This window comes from Rissa tridactyla, chromosome 21, assembly GCF_028500815.1.
Source record: "Rissa tridactyla isolate bRisTri1 chromosome 21, bRisTri1.patW.cur.20221130, whole genome shotgun sequence".
In the NCBI taxonomy this organism is placed as follows: domain Eukaryota; kingdom Metazoa; phylum Chordata; class Aves; order Charadriiformes; family Laridae; genus Rissa; species Rissa tridactyla.
The window spans coordinates 1,286,864-1,309,976 of record NC_071486.1 but is presented as its reverse complement, the minus strand read 5'-3'; the positions used below and the strand labels follow the sequence as shown (position 1 = coordinate 1,309,976).

Below are 23,113 nucleotides of genomic sequence, written 5' to 3'. Positions count from 1 at the left end.
AGCCGTGGGAACTGGATGTCCCACACTTCCATCAGCCCTGCAGAGACCAGTGATTTCACTGGTTTGCAACTGGGGCTCAGCCCCGTGCCCCAAAAACTCTCAGGGGAGCTAAAGATTAATTATATTTTTAATTTGGGCTCCAGAAAGAAGGCTCAAGCCGGCACTGTTTTAAAATCCTGTTTATTGGAACACACATACATCCTTTCCTGACCCGATCCAGGGTTTGGAGTCCATGCAGTACCAATAATATGACGAAAGAAACAGGGCATCGATATAAAGGGCTCACCGACTCTTCAAATTAAAAAAATATTTAATACTGTATTAGGCAAATAATACACCGAAAAGACATCGTGACTGTATAGCCTCTCAGATATTGCACTTCCAGACAGCACATGATAAGTATAAGGTCATTCCAGCCATCAATAAATATCACATCAGAAATAGGGGCCACACAAGGCAAACGTGGCATGAGGAGACGAAGAGATCCTACCCTACGGGGAAGAAATGGGAAGAGTTAAGAGCCTCCTGGATTGATCCCTGCCCGTAGCTCGGAGGCAGGAGGGGAGAGCATCTCCTCTGCACCCGGAGGGGAAGGGACGGGTACGTCCCGGGGCGATGGGTGCCCCCGCCGTGTCTCCCCAGGCCGCCCAAGGAGCGTCCCCCCGTCCCGTGGGTGCCAGGTACCGTCCCGGCCGGCAGCGAAGCCGTATGGGGCGGTTCCAGCCCTTCCCCACGCAGCCCTTCGTGGACCCGCCGTGCAGGCGCAGCCTCCCCCTGCCTGGCGTCCGGCAGCACCCAAAGCGCAGCACCCCGACCGCCCGCCCCTTGGCAGACAGCCACTCTCCTTGCCCCCACGAGAGCCAGTCCCTGCTCCATCCCGTGCAGCGCCGACCCCGGCACTGGCCCCGGTTTCCCCTGGGAGCAGCTCCTCGCCCGGCCGCCCCGGCGTGAGGATTTTCATGAGCCTGAATCTTCCTTGGCTTCGAGTCCTGCAGGCAGCGGCGTCCCTGATGCCCGGGGCTTGGCTGAGTCAGTGCAGCAGCCCACAGCCTATTGGCAACACGAACCAGGCGGAAGAAATGTTTCCAAACACGGCAGCCCACTTTTCGGGTGCCTCCGCCACTCTGCTGGGTTGTACCACGCTTCTGCCAGCGCCGGAGCCGGCACCCAGCGAGCGCAACCGTAGCCCGGCCAGCGCGGGGAGAGGTGAGTGGAGAAGCCACAGGTGGGAGCCACGGGGAGCCGGGGGAAGCGGTGGGTGCACAAGCAGAAGGGAGGGACAGCATCCTTTTCGGTCCACAGCAGCGAGACTGCAGCGTCTGTTGGTTTGGGCCGAGGCGCAGGCTGGGCTCTTGTCCTGAAAGGCAGCCAGCACGTGGCTGTCCGGATAGCGGGGACGTGCTGAGAAACGAAGCGGGAAAGGTCTCGTGAGGATGCGGCTCAGCTCCACCCGTGCACCCGCAGGCCACCAAACCCAGATAGAGTCGGTAATGGATCCTCCTGGCAGAGAGGAGACATGCCCCGGGGTACACCAGGGTCCCAGGAGACTCTCTGAAGTGCTTGACTATCCTTCCCTCACCCCAGTGGGCCTCCCCCCCGCCATCTAGGATGGCATCCTGGGGTCCCCAGTGGAGCTGTGTGTCCAGGGACTGGACAAACGGTACGTGGTTGGGATGCTGAGCATCCCTCCTGCACCATCTCAGGGTCCTGTGAGCCTCAGGCAGCAGCAGGCTGGTCCCCCACCACTTAGGTCTCCATGGTCCACCATGGCAAGGCAAACCTTGGTGAAGGCAGACACCCTGCCTGGGTGATGTCGGGCAGAGGAGGCTGGGCCTCGTGCTCTCCTCTCGGTCCCCATCCAGCTCCGAGGCGTCGGTTCTCCTCACACTTACCCAGGGCCGGGCTGGTTCCCGTCACGCTGACCCTCAGCAGGAATACGTCCGGACCGTGGAGGTCTCCAGCCTTGGTGACCCAGAGGCACCAACTGGAAGGGAGTCACAAATCAGAGCGTGCAATTAGCAATTGCTCCAATTAGCCCTCAGCTTCCCACCAAAACATCTATTAGGCAGCATCCGTGCACTGAAGCCACATGAAGATGAGCGTCAAAGAGGTCAAAGAGGGACGTTTGGCCAGCTCGGATGCTCCCAAGGCTCCAGGGTTTTGGGAAAGTTGCCTCTTGCCATCCCTGCTCTTGGGCCGCGAGGTCCCTGGTACCCGTGTCTGGGTGCTGTCAGACCTGGGGGTTTTGTCCCAGCTTTCACTGTCCTCAGACAGGTGGGAATTGCAGCTTCCAGGGAGGGGGTGGAAAAGTTCGAGCAGAGGTTTGGCCCAAACCGCTGGATGGAAAGCTGTGAAATCTGAGCAAATCTGGAGCCAGAAGGAGAGCTGAGCCCGGGGCTTGGAGACAGAGGGCAAAAGCACAAATTTTTAATTCACATTCAGTCATTTCTGAACCTGCTGAAGCCAGGTCTGAGCACTGGGGATGTGGCAGGTGGCTTGGGACAGTGGCACCAGCGTACCTGGTGCAGGGAACAAACCGGGGTGACCTGCCTGGAGCTTGTGCCTCCCTACAGCATTGGAAGGGACGGAGAAAACTTGTAGAAGGGAGTCGTGTGGTGGTGGGGCAGAGCCTGGGACACACGTGCTCGGCTAAAACACACGTGACAGCCAGCAGCACGGGCAGCACGCGTGTCGAAGCTGGTCCCTGCCAGCCCTGGGTGAGCAGCTCCTCAGCAGCGCTCGGACCGAATTGAGTTGGTTAATTCAGGCCCTTTGGGGATGGTTTCCAAAAGGCAGGATGGCCCAGACTGGCCCAGACTGGGCTGCTGCTTCCCGACAGCCCCCAACACTATCCCAGCAGGCTCTGACCTGGATGCTAACCCCAGGGTGGGTGACACGTATCCCCAGCTCACACCCCGAGCCAGCCCTCTCCCTTGTCCTGCTGGTTCGAAACAAAGAAATCACACACCAGACCAGAGTCTGAAATATCCCGCCTGAAAAAAAACCCGTTTACAGCAGACAATGGCTCAAGGATTGAAGGATTCAGCATCGCAGGTGATCAGTAAGACTCTCTCCTCTCCTCTCCTCTCCTCTCCTCTCCTCTCCTCTCCTCTCCTCTCCTCTCCTCTCCTCTCCTCTCCTCTCCTCTCCTCTCCTCTCCTCTCCTCTCCTCTCCTCTCCTCTCCTCTCCCTCTCCTCTCCCTCTCCTCTCCCTCTCCCTCTCCTCTCCTCTCCTCTCCTCTCCTCTCCTCTCCCTCTCCTCTCCCCTCAGCACATCGTTCCCCAAACACACCGCAGGGTCCAAGCTGGGGTGGGAGAGGACCCCAGGGAGAAGGGGGGGACCTACCTTCTGGGGGCATTTTCTTGGCAGGGGCAGCAGGAGGGGGCAAGGGCACCAGGCTGGTGACACGGAAGCCGGCGGGCAGTGTCTCGGCCGAGCCACTGAGCATGTTGATGCTGTGAACGTCTCGCGGGCGGAAGCGCTTTCTCCAGGACGGGGTTCGACGGAAGGTCTTGTCGTCGCCCTGACGGGGAAGAGCAGGTCACGGGCCTGGCAGCAGGACAGGACCTTCTGCCTCGGCGAGACACCAGCACCGCTTCCACCTAGCTGAGGGTGTGCCCGTACATGGAGACCAACTCAAACAGTACAGAAGTGTGTGATCAAATTGGGCCAAAGACACGGGAGACCTCTCCAGGATCCCACCACATAGGCTTCCTCCTTTCCAGCTTCTCTCCGGCCTGCGAAGATGCCTTGGAGACATCAACGTAGAAGCCCCAGTAAAGACCTCAAGGGACACAGCTACCCTCAGCCAGGTGCGTGCAGCTGGAAGTGCCTGCTTCTCTCTGTGCTCTGAGAAGAGCCCTGGCCAGCTCTGTGATTATATCTCACGGAGGAAAGCTATACGTAGGAGAGACCTGGATGAATTCCCACCTTCAACCTGAACAGCTTTCTGGCTGCCTAACGGGGCATCTCCAACCCACCAGCTTTACCCGCCGCAGATGTGCCATGCCCGGAACAGCTGTGACTCTGAAAGGCAATATTACAGCAGCTGGCGAGGAAAGCCGGGCGAGTCTGCTTGAAATTCAGCCCACCAAGCACGAGGCTAGAAATGGTGCTACAAGACTCTACCTCACCTGCCTCCACAGCCTGGCAGCACATTCCTCATGGCCTTGTCTAATACTTTTAGTTTATTCCGCTGATATTGCTCATGCAACTGCTCTCGAGAGTTTGCGATGAACTATTTGACACCCCTGGGCAAGGAGGGATAGAGCAGAGGTCCCGTCTCTCCTGTTTCTTGCACAAGAACAGGGGCTCAGCATGATCCGGACATGGGAGAGGTTTCGTACTCACATCATCCAGCCTCCGATCCGTGCCCAAGGCCAGCAGGTTGTTAAACTCCCTCTCCAGCACTTGTCGAGCCTGAAAATAACATCAAATGAGTGTTCCCTGTTGGTGGGAACAGTTCCCAGCACAAACCCCCGTCCCAGGAAACCCTGAGAATGGCAGAGAAAAAGCCCACGCGCCACCCGAGTGCTCTGCTTCGAAAGGCAGAGTTCAGTCGGTGGGACTGGTGGAGTCACACTGCAGCCGCGTCCCACGCTGGTCCCTCCAAAATCCCCCCCGGACGCTGCTCTTACCTGCGTGTTCTGCGTGGGGATTTGCAAGACGAGCGCCAGACTGTTGTGGTCGAAGTTTTCGTCAAGGGCCAGGAGCGCCCCGTGCACCCCGCTCTCGGCGAGGTTGTTCGCGTACTCGCGAAGCCCGATGGACTGGATCCAGTGAATGACCTGGTCGTTGGTCCACACCAACACGTCTGCAAAAGAGCAAGGGCATGTCTCAGAGCCAGCTCAGACCACGCTCTCGGTCGTGCGGGGACCTGATGGTGTCCCGACGGCCTTTGGCACTGCCCCAGGCTGATCCTGGCACTCTCCTTCCTGAGCCAGCAGGAATTCTGGGTGCTCAAGTGCCCGGAAGAGCTCACTTCAATTTACCAAACTAAATGCTGAAATAACAGGCAGAAAACAACTGTGAAAATTAATCCTAAGAACCCACGGCTTCTGGTGTAATTAGGGGCATTATCAATAATGAGATGTAATCTAAGCAGCAGCCAGATGCGCAGGGAATCTCAGGACAGCCGGCGAGGCAGGGAAGGCTCAGCAAGCCGGGGGGGTGTCCTGAGCATCTGAAATGGGCAGGAGAAGCTGATCTGATGCTTGGACCGGACCTTTCCTGTCTTGACCCCCTTCCTCCCTCCTCACGCCTGACTGGGGGAAGCTGCATAAAGCCACTTGGAGCAATCTGTTGGGGAAATACTGTTCCCCATGGAGAACAGCCCTCGGAGCACGGCTGCTCAGAAATAATGATTTTTCCCTACTGTTAAAAACGAGGGATAAGGGAGAGACCACCACTGGGCATCACTTGGGAGGTTTTCCATCTCCTTTTCCAGAGCTGGATTGTGTATGTAGCTGCTGACCTTTGATTTCGTGTTGGGTCTCTTCTCGCCTCCTCTCGAGCTCTTTGCGGTCGTAGTTGAGCCTCTTCAGGCACATGATGCCGTACTGCAGACTGGTGCTGCAAGGACACGAGATGTCACCCAATGCTCAGGAGGGCTCAGCATCGCAGGGCAAGTGGCTCGGAGGGACCTGCAGAGGGACCCACTTCCCTGCTTGCTCTCCATGTGCCCAAAGGATGCTTCGGTTCAGTGTTGGGTCAGCACCGACACAACCCAAAGGGAAGATCTTGGCCAGAAAACAGGGAACGTCCCTCCCTTCCATGGTAATTCCCCACTCCATCAGTTTTACTCTGTTCAACCTGCTGGAGAGTGCAGGGATCTGAGCAATCACAGAATCACAGAATCGTAGGGTTGGAAGTGACCTCTGGAGGCCACCCAGTCCCACCCCCTGCCAGAGCAGGGTCACCCAGAGCAGGTGGCACAGGAACGCGTCCAGGCGGGTTTGGGATTTCTGCAGAGACGGAGACTCCCCCACCTCTCTGGGCAGCCTGTGCCAGGGCTCTGCCACCCTCACAGGAAAGAAGTTCCTCCTCATGTTGAGATGGAACTTCCTATGGTCAAGTTTGTGCTCATTGCCCCTTGTCCTGTCCCCGGGCACCACTGAGAAGAGCCTGGCCCCATCCTCCTGACACCCCCCCTTTCAGTATTTATCAGCGTTGATAAGATCCCCCCTCAGCCGTCTTTTTTCCAGACTAAAAAGACCCAAATCCCTCAGCCTTTCTTCATCAGAGAGGTGTTCCAGTCCCCTCAGCATCTTGGTAGCCCTTTGCTGCACCCTCTCCAGCAATGATACTCTGAGCTCAGTGGCTGGGGAGAACCAGCCCATTGGAGCTGCTCCAGGCTGAAGGGTTCATCCCCAGAGCAGGGAGGGCCGTGGCAGGTCCATGGACACAGCCCCATGGGTCGGGGTAGACCGTGGTACCTCGTGGGCTGGGGTGTTGATCTGTGCACTCACGCCAGGATGTGCTCTCCATGCATCCCTTCCTCTCTGCGTGCCAGAGAGAGGAATGAGACGATGCCCATGGTTCCCACCACAACCATTCCTGGTCTGAGCTGAGCACTGGATGCTGAACAGACAAGGATGCTGGTGCTTGGGCAAGGTGGTTGGGATGGCATAAGCCTTCTCCAAGCTGGGCTGCTGGCAGATGACTGCTCTGTGTGGGACAAGCCCCTTTTTTTTTTTGCCTGTGGTTTGCTCCACAGCCTGGAGAAGGCTTGGTCCTCCGCAGTTTTGCTGGAAGGAGTGTGCTGAAGGTGAACATTTGCCCATATGAGCTGCCACAGACCAGGTGGTTGAGTTTAGCCAAGAGCCATCCTCTGGCACCAGGGCTGGCCAAGACAGGGGAGAATCCCTCAAATTGCCCCATCCTCTCTCTACGCCATATGCAGACACTGCACCCCAGGGACCTCCCGAAGGAAGGGACTCACCGATGGAAGCTGTCCACCATCTTCAAGTGCACTCTGAGATCTTTCTTGGTGAGGTGGTCCAGCATCCGTGCATCAACAAGACACTCCATGAAGTAGCTGCGATACTGTGGGAGACCCAAGCTGGGCAGCCACTCGTTCCCAATCCACTCGTGGTTCATGTCCCCATAGGCCAGTGTCTGTGGAGAAGCAAATGGAGAAGCTAGGGAGAAATCAGGACTTGGTGAAGCTGCAGACTCCCAGGAGACCAGTGACATTCAATGCTGCAGCCTGGGGGTCCCTGTCCTGAGGATCAAACCTGGGCCAGAGGAATTTAACCCAAGTTTGTACTGAAGGAGCTGGAGGGAACAGTCCTGTTGGCCATGGTCTGTGTCCTACTGATGTCCCCTAAGGAGACAAGGCAGTAGCCAAAAAGCAAGCATAAGGGATAGTTGGACTTTATGACCAGCTTCTTCTGGACAAAGCACATTCATGAAAGCTGAAACAACTAAGAAGCAGGTTTCAGGGCACTCCCAACTGATTTTTCAGAAGCTTAGAAATCACCAAAAGATCCACTTCATGGTGTCAGAAGGAAAAAAAAAAGGTCAGTTTTGGGCAGCAAAACAACCATTCACTTTCACTGTAAGCTGATTCTGGGTCTAAAACCAAAATAAAATCCACCAGAATAAAAGTTAAACATTTGAGAGTGATAAAACCAGAAGAGATGCATCCAAGAAGGACTCTTTCCTCCCACCTTTTCAGTTCATGAAAATGGTCTATATTCTGCACGTGGGGCTAAAAAAAGGTGAAAACTAAATGTCTGTGCAGCTAGAAACCTGCCTCCCATGCAAGGTGACTGGTCACTCTTATGTTGGGGTTTTAACCCAGGATCTGTGTCTTACACGGAAAAAGTCACTCTGCCTGAAGCAGAGAAGGATGCTGCTTGATGCAAAACCCCAGGAGGACCATCCCATGCTTGAGAGATAGCTCAGAGGAGCAACCACAGGGTGCAGGCTCAGACTCCAAGCAAGACTTGGCGAATATCGATGCCCCAGGCTCATCCCTTGGGTGCCCCGTGATGTCCAGCTCTCCCTCCCATAACCACCCCAGGTCCCGCCCGCGGAAAAGGGTGACATGGGGACCTCACCTGTGCCCAGCTGCCTTCCTCTGTGTCCTAAGCGTGACACATGCAGCATGTCAATAGAAAGGACAGATAAAGTCAGTGCCCGGCGGATCTGCACTATGAAAACGTGTGCCACACGTGCTGAGCGTGGGACCCCTCGGCATGGCATGACCCAGAGGGGACGGGGGTCGGTCTCATGGCTCGGGGAGCTCAACCTTGTCCACAGGGTGCTGGAGACACCCCGACCCCGCTGGGCCTGGGTTTCACCCCATCTCTCAGTCAAGCAAGGAGGATACAGGATGAGGCTTTTCTCATGGGCCTTGGGCTGGAGATGGCACAGACACTGGGGCTCATACATCTTTCCTGGGAAATAAGGGTAGTTCTTGGGTCTCTCAAAGACGGATGGATGCAGAGAGAAACCTCAGCTTCAGTTCATGGGTCACAACCCCCAGAGGGGCTGCCCAAACCAATTTGCCAATTTTGTAGCTATTTCTTCCCCTTTCAACCTGTGCTGGTTTTGCTCAACCTCACAAAACCTGCCCAGGAAAGGTGTCACGTCCCTGACATAACTCTGAGCTCTCCATCCCCAAAAGGCACCCACCAGACAGAGGTGCCAGTTACGAGACTGCGCTACTCGACCAGCAGGCACAAGCTTCAATAAAATGCCTAACTCGGACAACAAAGCCAAAATTCTGCTCCTACTCTGAGACACAGACATGGGGTCCAGTTGCAGGGAGGGGCACATGGCTACGAGCCAGAGCTTTTGGGAGCATGGTCGCATCCCTCCAAGGGCCCCCAGGCTATCAGCCAGAGTGGCAGGGACAAGACAGTGGAGATAATATTTGGGTGTGCTAAGGTCAAGGGGAGATTAGACGGTGACTTCTTTGGGTGGAGGATAACCAATGCGGGACTCATCTCATGCATCTATCTGAGATCCCTCTTGGTTTTTGTCTTTCCTTTCTTTCCTGTAATTCACAACCGACAGACAAGCTACTCTAGACACAGCAAAACCCAAAAAAGGAAAATGCATCTGATGTTTTTTAAGCCAGTTTTAGAAATTTTTGGGATATTAAAGGTTGAAAGATGGTTTCTAAACAGGTGCATGGTGCTGGCCAAGAGCTGACACATGAGATGCAGCAAAGATCCCCTTCCCTCCCGGGATTTAGCATGTTAATGCACGCCTGGAGCTCAGCTCGGTAACCGATATGCCGTGTGGCGACAGTGGGGCCGGCCAGCCTCACCGTCTTGGTGGAAGTCGCCATGTTCTCCATCTCCTCGTGCGTGACCCAGACATTTCCGGAGGACTGCAGGGAAAAGAGCAGAGTCGTCAGGGTAAACCACCACAGAGCCATGGTCTCGGTTCACAACCACGCTGGAAACAAGCTCAGCTCAGGCTTATGGAGGATCAGGCCACCCTTGTGCTTGGAGCTGTATGCTGGGGAGATCTTGCAGCGTCCTTGCAGCTTGGGCTGGTGGCACCCCACTGGCTGTGAGGACCCTGGGCTGTTCGTGCAGCCACAGAGAGCACAGCAAGGACCACTGGCCCTTTGGATGCCTTTACACTTTGGTGTTACGCCCATGGAGCCTGCAGGCTTGTCTCGGACAGCTGTGACCCCAGCCATGGCCATCTGAGGGGACACAGCACGCTTGGGGCCCTTCTCCTAACTGCGTTTCTACAGATGTGTCTTGGCATTACTGGGGCACCGTTAATCCCTCGGGTTTTGAGGACCAGCAACAAGACACGATCCCTCCATCTGTTCCATGTCCTACCCAGGGCAAGGCTGGGGTCTGCGGTTGCTTTGACTCGCCCCAGGAATTTCACATGGTCCCAGGAGAAGGCTTGTATTGAACTGACTGAGAAAATGGCTGTGCATAACCGAGTTGGCCCTTGTAAATCACGCGTGCGCTGCTAGGGTGGGATTTTATCCTCTCCAGGGCAGACAGTCCCCGAGTTTCGCTCTTTGCAGGCAGCTCAGCAGGCTCAGCCTCTTGCTGACAACCTCCGAGTGTGAGGACAAGAGCATCTGCTGGTGCCTCAAGGCAGAAAAGGTCTTCACACTCGATGGCTGTAAATGATCTTTGTGCCTAAGGACACGGGTCTGGTGGCTTGACTGGTCCCTGAGGGAATGTCACGCCCTCTTGCCTGTGACACCGGGACTCCTTGGGGACTGATGGACCACCGTGGCCCCAAGGAGTCAGGCAAAGGGGGGAAACAACTGCGTCGTCCTGCCCCACAGAGGGTCTGTCTGGGGAAAGAGCGGGTCCGTGGCATGGAGCACTTACCGTCCGTGAGGTGGGTGGTGCCGAGGGGCTCGTGAGCGAGACCATCTCCTGGATGGCCAGACGCAGCTTGAGGCGATGCAGTGCATTGCTGATGCCGATCTCCCTCTGGATCTCAGTGTCGGACAGGGCCGACATGATGGCCCCGCTCTTCACGTTGGCTCGGCAAGCGGCAACATACCAGGCTGGCATTCCCACCCAGAGCTGCCAAAACAGGGCAAAGCCAGTGACTGGCCTGTTGACCTACTCAAACTTCCTCTGGTAGGATCAAGGCCACCCTGTTTGAAGCTCAGTATCGAAGCTGGATACCCATGTGGGGCTACTTTTTTGTTTGTACCTTGCACAGATGGTCTGTGGGCAGCCCAGCGCCCCTATATCTGATGGACACGGCACAAGGAAAGAGCACCCCCTGAGCCTTTCAACTCAAAGCTGAGGCGTGGGCTTGTGGAAACCCCAAACCACAGCTCTAAAGACCACGTGAGGGATCTGCTCTGCTCCCCCAGGTTTTGCAACCACCAACCATGTCCGTGGACCAAGCGTGGTGGGACTGGAGGGTGCTGCACCGCTGCTGGGGAGCACCCTACAGACCAAGGGCATCAGCAGAGCTGCTGGTGCCTGGGGACAATGCACGGGCACGCTTCTGCCTCACCTCCAGCCAGGAGACCACCGTGGGGCCATCCCAGTGAGCAAAGGGCAATCCTTTCCTCCGAGCCTCTTCCAGGAGTTCGTGCCTGGAGGGAACAGAAGCAGAAGAGCGATTTACTGCGGGCTTGCGGGAAAGGGAGCAAGTCTCGAAAGGGAAGAGACCACGGGCAGTAAGAACCAGCTGGCAGCAAAGCAATACAGGAGCTGAAAGGGCTCAAGAGAGGGTGAAGATGAGAAGCCTTTCCAGCAATTCCCATCCCCGTGCCGTGGCTTCTCAGCCACCAGGCAGGACATTTTCTTGCTGGGGCAGGGAAGGAGGTTCACTCACTTCTTCCGCAAGCGCCGATCCTTCTCGGCCTGAGCCCCCAGCTTGCCAAGTCCCAGGGGGTCCTGCATGCCCACTTCCATGTCGGTCAGCAGCACTGTTAGGCAAGCAAGACATCCTCACGTCGGTGTGATGTCCCACGGGTTCAGTGCGGGCACTGCCGCAGTCGCCACGCCAGGGTGTTGGGGATGCACAGTAGCGGCACAGGAGGTGACAGTCTCCATTTCCAACCCACTCCCCCCAGCCCCCCTGCATCCCTGGGAAGCCCGAGGGGGTCCCCGCCTGCCATCCCTCCCATTTCAAAATGCTCAACATCAAAGCAGTAAAGGATTTAGGAGTGGAAAAGCAGCTCCTACCAAAGGGCTCTGCAAAATCAAGAAGGTCCCATGGGGAGGGAAACAGATTTGGGGACATTAAAGGTAAGATACGGTGATGGGGGGGGTCACTCTCCTCACTGCAGCTCTTGCAGAGCAGTAAGACTGACACCACGCTCAGGCCAGAAAGGACAGCGGGGCAGAAAGCACCAGCACCAACTGCCCTGAAGCTGCTGGGAGCCCAGAGCCGATGGCCCCAACATCCCCAAACCAGCAGGGGTGTCCCTGCCCCTCCGCCTGTCACCCCGACAGCACCCCAAATCCAGACTGTGCCAGGAGGCGTGCAGAGAGCCTGGCCCGAGAGGACGCCCGCCCGGCACGGATGGGAATAGGGCTGCTCACGGACCCTGCCCCGTGGCCCCTTCTCTGCTCAGCTGAATCAAGCGACCCTTCTCTTTTTTCCCGAACAAGCGCCCGATGGAGGATTTGATCCCCTTCCTCTTGGAGCCCTTGTGCAAGGAGTCCTGGCTGCTGTTGCTGCTGGGGTTGCTGGCCTGCTCCTCCAGCGAGCTGGGGATGGAGGAGGGAGAGGAACAGCAAAGCCTTTAGGTTATTCCCGAGCAGCGCACAAGCCATGGCAAACCCCAGCCCATCCCACAATCCCACGCTTGCCCCTTGTAAATCCTCAAACCAACAGAGCAGGCACTGGTGCGAGATCCAAAGGGTGCCCCACATACCTCTTCCCGTCCTCCTGACTCAGCGCAGGGTGGCCCAGCTTCTCCAGCCGCAATGCCCTGGGTGAGGATGGGGGGGACGTCTCACATTTGATGGTGGTTTTATCCTCTCGGCTTTCATCCCGAGCTGCGGGCGACTGAACAAGCAGAGAAGCCATGAGGCTGGGCGGCCAAAGCCCAGCTCCATCCTTGCCCTGCTGCCTGCCTCTCTCTTGCTCCATGGAGGCATGGCCAAAAGAGCCACCAGGGCCCTGAGGCTTTGCCACGCTCCAGGATTGGCCTGAACTAGAGCTCTGGCAATGGCTCGAGATGCCCAAGCAGATGGGGAGGATGTGGCCGGATGGCCAAGATCCTGGGAACAGGGAGGAGAGAGGATGCAGGGTGTGGGGACAGAAGCTGCTGGCCCTCAGCAGAGGGCTCTGAGGAGCGTAGATGGGAATGTCCTAAAGACACCCTGTCGCCAGAGGGGACACACAACGTTTGAGGACCTAGTGGCTTTCTGAACCTCCCCATGTCCTGCCAGACCCCCCAGGCTGCCAGCGGACACGTCTCCAAGGACCTTACGGGATCCCCATGATCCTCCTGCTGAATCCCTGGGGTCTCCAGCTCCATCCCACGCCTGCTGCACCCTGACCTGGTGTGGACAAAGCCAGGAGCAGGCTGGAAAAGGGGCTTGGACAAAACCCAATGGGATGGGAGCCACTCACTAGCAGTTTCCTCCGGTGCTTCCTCAAGTCGCTGGGCTGATTGCAAGGGGGAAAGCGAGAGAGACACAGAAAGGGGGGCAGTTAATGGAGAACGCCCGCGCAGAGCAGCCCCGGGGCCAGGCGTGTCAGGCTGGGAGACAGCAAACACGGGCACCCCCGTTCCACACCACCCTCCCGCACACCCGTGCAGATGCCGGGGCATCGCTCCCACCCCAGGCAGCCACGTGCACCCCCTGTCCAGCCCCCCATCCGCCCCGCGCGCCGCCTCACCAACGTCATGATCCCCATGCGGTCGAGGTCCTGAGCTGCACTGCGGGAGGTGAGCTTGGGGGTGGAGCGGCCGCTGAGCGGTGGGGACGAGCTGGCCAGGGACAGGGCTGTCAGCGAGGTGGGGATGGAAGCCCTTTTGCAGAGCTGGGTGAGGTTGAGACCCTCCATGCTACCGCTTGTGACGCGGGTCTCCAGCTCCTCCGCGCGGAGCTCGGTGGACTCCTTCTCCTCTTGGATCATCCTGGGGAAGCAGCGGGGCTCAGGGCTCCTGGCTCCCCAATTTTCTGGGGAGTCATCTCACACCTCCCAGTCTACCCTGGAGAAATGCACCTTGGGCGCTGTGACTCGCGCCCCCGATTTCCAGGAATGGCAGCAGACCCATCGGCACCCACATAAAGCAGAGCTGAGACACACCACGACTTCTCTTAAAATTCATGGGGGACCTTATTTTAAAATAATGACCCTTTCTGTGAGCCAGCACTGGCGCAGCTGAGGGACAGGGAGCCATGTGCAAGGACCAAGCCCTGTGGCTGGATGTCCTGAAGCCATTTCCTTGGCTGAAGCTGGACCAAGACCTCAATTTTAGGGCATGAGAGCTTCCTCCCACCACCTGGCAGTTTGTTTTTCCCCCAGAGCCATTTCAGAGCAAGGCAGTGGTGGGTTTTGGCCATCGTGACTACCTGATCTCCTCGTTGATGGCATCCAGCTGTTCCTGGAGCATCATGGCCAACGTTTGGGCATCTGAGTGCCCACCAGGGGAGAGCACATCCATGGAGCTGAAGAGCGTCTCGCGGTCATCCTCATCCACATCTGAGATCTCGGGGTCGCTGTCGAAGGCGTGAGGCCCCGTGGCCAGGACGCTGCCTGCCTGGGCCTGCTCCCAGTCCTGGGGGAACAAGGTCCACTGGTCCCCCATGGCACTCCCATGTCTCCAAAGACCAAACTGGGGACCTCCACACAACAGTCACACCTCAACACAATCCCAGTGGGGAAACCCTTCCTACCACGCTACCCCCATCCACGCACCAGGTTAATGAAATTGCCCCATGGTCCCAAATCAGGGACATGTGAGACCAGCACGCAAGGCAGGAGGAGACCCCAACCCCAACTCTCATCCCATGCTGGCAAGGAGATGGATTACCTTGGCTGCCTCCTCTCGCCGGGCGGCGAATCGGCCCTTCTGTGCCCGAGGCAGGCCCGGGGCTGCCCCGAAGGGCTCGGCGGGGGCATGGACCACGGCGCTCAGTGGGAAGCGCAGGTCCGTGGCGCTGCCCATATGGGACCTGGGGAGAAAAGAGCCCTGCTGTGGATATTGCTTCATCCAAGGATGCCCCTGTCCCCGGGCTGCTCCCCTTGCAGCTCAGGCTAGCTCAGGACAGAGGAGGAGGCCACTCCAGGATGCCCACGCCAGTGACGCCTGCCTGCTCTGCGTGAAACGATGCAAAAACCAGGCATCGGACAGAGATGCCCCATTTGCCCCACGCTGGTGCTGGAGATGAGCTCACAGACCGCAGGAAGCTCAGCCCTGGGCCCTGCTCTGCTGCTGCCTCCCCCTTCGCTGCAGGACCCACTGGGGCAGCCTGCCAGTTCTGGCCAAAACCCTCCTGCCTTTCTTCTCCATCCCCATGGTAGGAAAGAGGGGCCAGCCAAGGAGCTTTTCCCCTTCTTTTTATGTTTTCTTCAACGCTTTCATGAAAAAATAACACCTGATGAATACAATCCCATTTGAAACAGATCTTCTTATCTGGACTTTGGTAAGGCCTTTGACACCGTCTCCCACAGCATTCTCCTGGAGAAGCTGGCGAATCGTGGCATAGACAAGTGTACTCTTCGCTGGGTTCAAAACTGGCTGGCTGGCTGTGCCCAGAGAGTTGTGATCAATGGGGTGAAATCCTCTTGGCGGCCGGTCACCAGTGGTGTCCCTCAGGGCTCAGTTTTGGGGTCGGTTTTGTTTAATATCTTTATCGATGATCTGGATGAGGGGACTGAGTGCACCCTCAGTAAGTTCGCAGATGACACCAAGCTAGGTGGGAGTGTTGATCTGCTTGAGGGTAGGAAGGCTCTACAGAGGGACCTGGACAGGCTGGATCGATGGGCCAAGGCCAACTGTGTGAGGTTTAATAAGGCCAAGTGCCGGGTCCTGCATTTTGGTCACAACAACCCCAAGAAGGCCAACAGCATTCTGGCTTGTATCAGGAACAGCGTGGCCAGCAGGAGCAGGGAAGTGATGGTGCCTCTGTACTGGGCACTGGTGAGGCCTCACCTCGAGTGCCGTGTTCAGTTCTGGGCCCTGCTGTACAAGAGGGACATGGAAGCGCTGGAGCGTGTCCAGAGGAGAGCTACCAGGCTGGTGAGGGCTCTGGAGACCAGGTCGTATGAGGAGAGGCTGAGGGAGCTGGGCATGTTCAGCTTGGAGAAGAGGAGGCTGAGGGGAGACCTCATTGCCCTCTACAGCTCCCTGAAAGGAGGGTGCAGAGAGGTGGGTGTTGGCCTCTTCTCCCAGGTGAATAATGACAGGACCAGAGGAAATGGGCTGAAGCTGCGGCAGGGGAGGTTTAGATTAGATATTAGGAAGAATTACTTTACTGAAAGAGTGGTCAGGCACTGGAACAGCCTGCCCAGGGAGGGGGCTGAGCCACCATCCCTAGAGGTGTTTAAGAAACGTCTAGATTTGTCACTTCAGGGCATGCTCTAGTGGCAGAGATTGTAGGGGTTTGGGTTTTTTTTGTGTGTGTTTGGTTGGACTTGATGATCTCAAAGGTCCTTTCCAACCATGAAGACTCTATGATTCTATGATTCCATGTGTGGGGACACGAGCCTTGGTTGGGTTCTTCTTCCAGCAGAAACTGGCTGGGACTTCTTCATCCTCCTCCTCCACGGCTGGTGCTCGGCAGCGGGTCCCCACGCCAGGCAGAGCCACGCAGCGCCTGCTCTTGGGCACGAGGCCACTTTTTGCCACTCGTGGTACTCGTTGCATATCTCCGCGTTGGTTGCTCCTCCTCACCTTGAAGACCCAACCACGCAGCTGAGCAAAGCGCCTTCCCGGAGCGGGGGGTTATTACCCCCTGTACGCATTGCCATAGGAGGCGTGAGGTTTTTTCATTTAAGGTGACAAAAGCAGTTGTCCAATGCAGATCAGAGTTTTTCCACCAGGGTGGGTCAGGTTTGCAGCGCGGATACAGACCGGGGCTCCCCACCCCAGCATCCTACCGAGCCCAGACAAAACCGCCAACAGGAGCAGCCTGGCTCGGCGTCAGCTTGGTGTTTGCAGACGAAGGCACAGCCCAGGTTTCCAGGGGATTTAAGCCCTGGAGCCATTGACGAGCTGCTCCCCAGCTAAAAACAGATAAAAGCACCTTAGACAAAAGCTGACATTTCAGCTGGGGGATTATTCTGGCCTCCGTAACGCAAGCTTTCTGCTGATTTTTCCTCCAAGAAATTAAAAAAAAATAAACAATTGTCCATCCTGTTGTTAGAGACCTGTACAAAGAAGTCCCACGCATGCTCCAGACACTCCTCTGGCACTCAGCCACCCTCCGTCCTCACAAGTTCTTCCTCGCTCCCCCCGTTTCTTCTCTCCACTGCAGATATGGGGTCTCCAGGCCTTCTCCTCTCTGCCACAGCTGCTGACAGACTTACAGCTGGTTACACACTGGCTCCTTCCACCTTTTCCAGCCTTCCTCAGAGGGGAATTTTCCCCACCGGTGGTTGCTCTCATTGATCCCTTGCCGCCTCCAACCCACCTTGAAAGTGCTCAGGAGAGGACGTGGTCTCCCAGGCGGCCGCGGCAAGTCAGTGGGGGCCGCGTCGTGCCGGCACCCTCCTTTTCGAACCCCCTGGTTTCTTGCAGCGGTGCTGGGTACCCCGGTCACTGCTGGAGGCTGAGACCCAATGGACTCACCTCTCCTCCTGGTGCTCTGGGCTGGGACCTCCCCATCTTCCAGCTGACTTTAAACGAAAGGGTGTGGGAGGACCATTGAAGAAAGGAGGGGAAAAAATGGGGGGTGGGGGGGTGTGTTTCATTCTCCTTTGCCTGCAACAGCTCAGAAGCGATTCCTCCTTTTCCACCAGCCCATCCCCAGCACACCACAGGGGGAAAGGCGTTTGCTGAACATCCAGCTTTCCCGGAAAATTAAGCCCTAAGCCCTCTGTGCAGAAAAAGAAACAATGAGCAGTGGTTTTCTGCCCTTAGAAGAGCGAATTTTGGGCCATTCAGTTGGGCTGGGCTGTTCTTAACAGCCCGGCTCCCACACCAGGACAAATCCACGGCGGGGACAGCACAGCCGGAGCTCACCCTGCCGCAACGAACCACCCCGCAGCCCCGCACCGAGGCTCGGCGAAACCAGAAATGCCTGACGCCAACAGCATTTTGGGGCCGTAAAAGCAAAACGCCCCCGGAGCCGGGGGTGCGGGACGCGAGCAGGGCGGCCCTTACCTTGCGTGCACGCTCTCCACGAACGTCCCACTTCTGGTCTTGAGCTGATCGACCTCCAGCCTCAGTTTGTCGATCTCATCGGACAAGCGCCGCTGTTCGGGGTGAGACAAGAGACAGGCAGGGGTTGGTTTTGCTCTGAAGAGCAGCCAGGTTTGGGGCAATCCACATCCTTAGCTATTTCCAGGTTTATATTCCCTTTAAAAATCCCCATCCCAGGTTTAAAGCACCTTTGACACATCGGTAAAGAAACAGCTCATGCAGGCGACAGTGAATGACGATGCTGGGGCGATGCCGCGAGGGGAGCGAGTGACCACAGGCCAGACAGACAGGCACGCGTGCGCTCGAAGTGACGCTGCTTTGAGAAACGAAGGAAAATCGGTCCCACTAGGATGCTCTGGTTTTGCGCCAGCCCGCACGTGCGCGTTCGCCTTGCCGGCAGTGAGGGACCTGCTAGCCGAATTTGATGCTGGCCGTATCCCTCCCGCTGCCAGCCTCCCACCCACCTCATCGGGAGCCTGTGCCTGCACTGTGTGGCCATGGTGTCCCGCGGGAGATGCGAGGGGGGAGGCTGCGGGCGGGCAGGGAGGCAGGGGAGACGGGATCCTCCGGGCACAGCAGGATCCAGTCCTGCGGGCAAACGGGCCGAACCAGGGCGGGCAACATGCAGGCGGGCGGCACGCGAGGCTCGCAGCTCTGCCTCTGCCTGCAGCCAAGCAGCCATGGCTGGGAGCATCCTCGCCAGGGGCAGGGAGCATCTGGGAGAGCAAAGCCTTGGGCAGGGGGGAAAGCAGCTCCCCGGTCGCCCCAACCATGCATGAGACATGGGACACATCCCAAAAGCTCCCGTTGCTTCAAAAAGCTGCAACCCTCCAGCTTTCCGGCGCAGGCCAAGGTGGACTCCTCTTGCAGACCCTACTTAGATGTTTTATCTGAGAGCAGGAGGGGGGTGCAAAGACCTACGGGGCCTTCTGTGAGCTGGGCATGGAGCAGATCCTCCCCCCAGACAGAGTGAGGGGGGCGAGAAAGCCTCGGGGGGGAAGGGGACATGGCTGCACCAGAGAGTGCTGGGGTAAACCCTCCTCTATAGACACGTGGGTGAAGCCACCCCGGCCTCGCTGCTGTCCTCGGTCGGGGATGGATGAACGTGATAGAAATATGGAGACGGGACTGAACGTGCCTGTTAGGGAACCGAACCGGGGGTCTCCGGGGAGGTGGGTGGCAGCTTCCGTCCAGCCACCGCGTGGGTTAGTTTGTGGCCTCCTGCTGCTGGGCGCTTTGGGATCCCAGCTCCTCCAAACTAGGGTATTTTAGGAGGCGCGACCACCACTAGCCGGGGATTAGGAGTGAGGAAGCGCAGTCACTAGGGCAGGCTCCCTGCAGCGGCATTTACCTTGTCGTGCTGGTGTTCCTCTATCTGCTTTTGGGTATTTTCCAGCTCTTGTAACAATGTGTTCTTTGCAAAACGAAACAAAAGAAAAGGGAACAAAAACAGGAAAGAAAAAGAGAGACCGTTTAGACAACGGCCTGGGAATGGCCAGCGTGGAATCGCTGCGTGGATGGTGTGATGGATGCCTGGCAGGAGGGATGGCAATGGGTCCCTGATCTACTCCTCACCTACCTGCTTGCGGATCGGTCTTCTCTGCAAACCTCCCGCTCCTCAAGCAGGGCTGCCGTAGCTCAAATCCTGCCCCACACCAGGGCCAGGGCATGGCCATGGAGGGCAAGCGGCGATTAGAGAGTTGATGGGCAGGGCTTGAAGATTAGGAAACGCGTCTGAGAGGAGATCAACCCCTCCAGCAGCTGGATCAAGGGCAAAAATGTCCCCTACATCTAAGCTAGGGAATAGGCAGGGGGAAAAGAAGATGTGTTTGGAACTGCTTAACCTAGTGCTCTTTTTTGGAAGGTGCTGGCAGCCAAACAGGATCATTTTTGCCTGCGTAAGACCTGAAGAAACTCTCTGGGTGAGCCGGTGCCGGCAGCAGGCTGGGGAGCAGACATTGCCTGTTCGCATGGTGCCACCGCTCTGGTCCCTGTTGCTTACTGGGGTGGGTATTTGGACTCAGCCCCATGTGTTGGGTCTTCATCCAGAGCCACTCAGACCTATCTGCTGACTGACTGGATGCGCTGGCACAGCCGGGTCTGGCTGGGGTCAGGAGGTGCGGAGCAGAAAGGGAGACAGACCCAGCTGGAGGCATCAGCTGGGGGATGCAACCCCTCCGTGCTCTGACTTGCTGAGGGGAGCCTGGTCCCTGCAGGAACCTAAATAAAGGTGAATTATCAAGGCCTGACCTCCCAGTGGCATTGCGAGGTTCATCTTTGCCCTGAGCCACCTCCTCTCCCAGCTAATTGCATTCACGCTGGGCCAGCAGTGGCTCCAGCCGGCTCCTCAAAGGAAAGCCCAGCTCCGCCGGAGGAGCTGGGTGGGAGCTGGGAGGCTGCTCACGGACTCGGCCCTGGTTGGAGAAGGCAGATCAAGTCCAGGCTTGGGGGACGGGAAGGTTTCGGGGCAGCACATGGAGGGGATGGGCAGGTGGGAGAGGATGAACGCTGCATTTTCTCCTGCAAAATGCAGTAGGGTTTTCTCCGACAGCCGGGCGCGGGCTGCAGTGGAGGCTACGCCAGAAGAGACACGGGGAAGGGAGGGAAACGGAGCAGGACAAATCCTGCTGCTGTCGGAGGTGAAAGGTGGTGGGCAGGGGGGTCTCACCAGGCGAGGGCTGGCTGGAGGTGAGGGTGCGACGCGGAGCACGCTGCCCTGCGCTCCCACCAGCCCCGGCACCCGGCTGGCATCTTGCATGTCATCATTTCTCCATCCCTGCACAGGGAATTCCAAACTCCTGTGCTGCGGCTGGCCGAGGCTCTGCGCCGGAGAGGCTGCTGACCCCTCAACCCCCCCACCAGCCCCCCAGGGGACCCCCTGCCCCTCAGCCACTACCTTCTCCTCCAAGGCCGCCATCCTCTCCTTGAGGTGCAGCTGCAGCCGCTCATTGGACTCGCTCAGCAGACGGTCCACGGTGTCCGAGAGCCGCTTGTTGTGCTCCTCGTTCATCTTCTCCCGCTGACGGGCCTGCAACGGCGAACAGTGGCCACCCACGTGAGATCCAGTGGATCTGCTCCTCCTGCCACGAGGGGCTCAGTGCCCTCCTGCCATCCTGTGCCTGCTGGTGGTGTCAGAGCTGATCCACCAGGCCCAGTTTTTGGGGACAAATCCACCCCTTACACCACAGATCGGACCCTCTGGTGGGGCTCTGCTGGTCTCCGCCATTTCCCAGCCAGGGATGAACAGGAGAGAGGACAGGATCCCACCCTCAAGAAAGCTTCACCTGTGCGTCTGCCAGGGACAGCCACACCAGGGGCACATTGCAGACCCCAAAGGGTGCTGAGCCCCTGGATTTGCAAAGGTCTCTCCAAATGTCTGCCCCAGGCCAAAACAACCAGCGGCTTCCCCAGGGGCACACGCTGTAATGCCACCTGGGCGACCTGAGAAATGGGCATCACAACCTCCTGCGTGGACAGCCCAGCCACTGGCTAAGGAGCACAGCGGGGATTGTGTGTCCCGTGACACATCGGCCACATTCCTGTCTTTTTGAGGGGCAGGACCCTTTGCTCCCAGTGCCCATCGGTCGGTCTCTCCCTGCTTCTGATCCAGGCTGGGGGGAAGAGCAGCCAGAGCTTCCTCCTCAGCCCTGCATTTGGGGTGCCAGCTTGCCCCAGGAGGTGATGCTGGGAGAGGAGTGGATGTGGCAGCTAACAGCAAGACTTGGATGCCTGGGAGATGGGGAAATCACAGCAGAGTGGGTCATGGGCTCCTGGGTGACTCTAGATGAAGAGATCCTGGATGGGAAAGGATTAACCAGGCCTCTCTCTTCATCCTGCTTCAGAGACACCAGTGAGCCCACCTTTCCTGGAGTGCCCAGGTACCCAGCCACCATGGCAAGGCAGAGCAGGATCAGGACCCGCAAGGACACCCCGGTCCAGGCTGAGCAGAACTTACCCTTGCCAGCTCCTGGTTCTTCTCCTCTAGCTGGCTCTCCAGCTGCCGGAGGTGCTCCTCGATGCTCCCGTGCCTCTCTTCTGCCTGGGAAAAGCAGAGCAACCCTCTCGGATGATGCTCCCCAAAACCATGCGGGTCCTTCTGCACTCCTCCCTCCACCCCTGCATCCGTTCCTGGGATGCAGCGCTCTCTCCCCCTGAACCTGCATCCCCGCCACGGTTCACTGCGTGCTGTGAGCCCAAAACAGCCCTGCTACCAGGGTGATGGGAGATGGAGGTGCTCTGTGAGGGACCTGGCACCCGTTCCAGCGCCCGGGAAGGGCAGGGCTGACCATATCCACACCTCGCTCCAGGCCTGAACCCTCCCAGATCCATCCTGGGGTCCTTCCTCTTCCTCCTAATCCCAGAGTGATCCCAGCACAAGCTGAAGGGCACTCAGATCGACAGGGCCATCTCTGCCTTGGAGAAAGGAGCTGAGCGAAGGGAGAAAACCCCGCGTGTGCAGGACACATCAGGAGCTTTAAAACCCGCGCTTTGTCCCTGCAGCCACGGGGCAGGCAGAGGACAGCAAAGCTCAGAGGCTGGGAATGAGAGCAGGGTGCCTTGGGCTGCCAGGGGCTTCGTCGCTGCAGGGGGGCACCCGGACCTGCCTCTTCCTCTGGTTTCTGAGCTCTCTCCTGTCCCGGCTGTCCCCAGGTGCCCCGCACGCTTGCCTTGGTGAGGGCGGCGATGCGCTGGGCCAGCTCCGCTTCCACCTCGGGCAGCGTCTCCGCCTTCCGCATTGTCTGCTGCAACTTCTGCTCCGCCAGCTCCAGCAGCTCCTGCAGGTGCCGGGCTTTCTCCTCACACTGCGGGACAGGGCGGGATGGGTGCCCGGCACCAAGACTTGCCTGCATGTCCCATCCCCAGCACCCGCTTCTCCTTCCCAGGTCCCTGGGGTGGTGGGGAGTTTTTGGGTCCAAGCTTTGGTACCTGGCGGTGCAGGGACTCCTTGTTGGCCAGCTCGCTTTCCAGCTTGTCATTGAGGTCATGGATGGAGGTGGCTTCTCGCTGGGCTGCCAGGTAGCGTTTCTCCAACGTGGTGATCCTTTCCTCCATGTCCTCTTTCTGAGCCAGGGCCTGGGGAAGTGATGGGGCTGTCACATCCCGATCTGGGACCACCAATTTGGGAACAACTGGGCCACCCAGCTCCTGCAAGCCTGGGACACCCCCCCCAAGCCCAAGCATGCAATGAAAACCCTGCACGGGAATGAGGGAGGGCCGAGTGGGAGAGGAATAAAGGGAGAGTCAGGCAATCACAGAAAAACCTTCTAGCGCGGACACAGTCCCCGGCCCCAGGTCTGGCAGCACACCCGGGTATCTCAGTGTGT

The 23,113-nt window shown here is 58.0% G+C and overlaps 1 protein-coding gene across 2 annotated transcripts in view; it reads right to left on the bottom strand.

Moving 5' to 3' along the window:
* Positions 1-292: 292 nt before the first annotated feature.
* PPFIA4 (PTPRF interacting protein alpha 4) overlaps positions 293-23,113 on the bottom strand; it is a 63,792-nt gene continuing 40,971 nt past the window's right edge. The window contains exons 11-34 of one of the 2 annotated variants that reach the window (XM_054181436.1): positions 22,716-22,862; positions 22,457-22,591; positions 21,745-21,828; positions 20,686-20,817; positions 19,141-19,203; positions 17,751-17,842; positions 14,457-14,598; positions 13,996-14,201; positions 13,316-13,556; positions 13,046-13,081; positions 12,342-12,475; positions 12,011-12,174; positions 11,294-11,387; positions 10,970-11,051; positions 10,324-10,524; positions 9,282-9,344; positions 8,065-8,091; positions 6,942-7,117; positions 5,475-5,572; positions 4,639-4,814; positions 4,352-4,420; positions 3,347-3,524; positions 1,893-1,984; positions 293-1,401 (exon numbers count right to left, since the gene is read on the bottom strand). In XM_054181436.1, the coding sequence (XP_054037411.1) occupies positions 1,926-1,984; positions 3,347-3,524; positions 4,352-4,420; positions 4,639-4,814; positions 5,475-5,572; positions 6,942-7,117; positions 8,065-8,091; positions 9,282-9,344; positions 10,324-10,524; positions 10,970-11,051; positions 11,294-11,387; positions 12,011-12,174; positions 12,342-12,475; positions 13,046-13,081; positions 13,316-13,556; positions 13,996-14,201; positions 14,457-14,598; positions 17,751-17,842; positions 19,141-19,203; positions 20,686-20,817; positions 21,745-21,828; positions 22,457-22,591; positions 22,716-22,862 (2,799 nt within the window). In that variant the 3' untranslated portion in view covers positions 293-1,401; positions 1,893-1,925. Of the gene's footprint in view, positions 1,402-1,892; positions 1,985-3,346; positions 3,525-4,351; positions 4,421-4,638; positions 4,815-5,474; positions 5,573-6,941; positions 7,118-8,064; positions 8,092-9,281; positions 9,345-10,323; positions 10,525-10,969; positions 11,052-11,293; positions 11,388-12,010; positions 12,175-12,341; positions 12,476-13,045; positions 13,082-13,315; positions 13,557-13,995; positions 14,220-14,456; positions 14,599-17,750; positions 17,843-19,140; positions 19,204-20,685; positions 20,818-21,744; positions 21,829-22,456; positions 22,592-22,715; positions 22,863-23,113 lie in introns of both variants that reach the window. The other variant, XM_054181435.1, reaches the window with a different exon arrangement.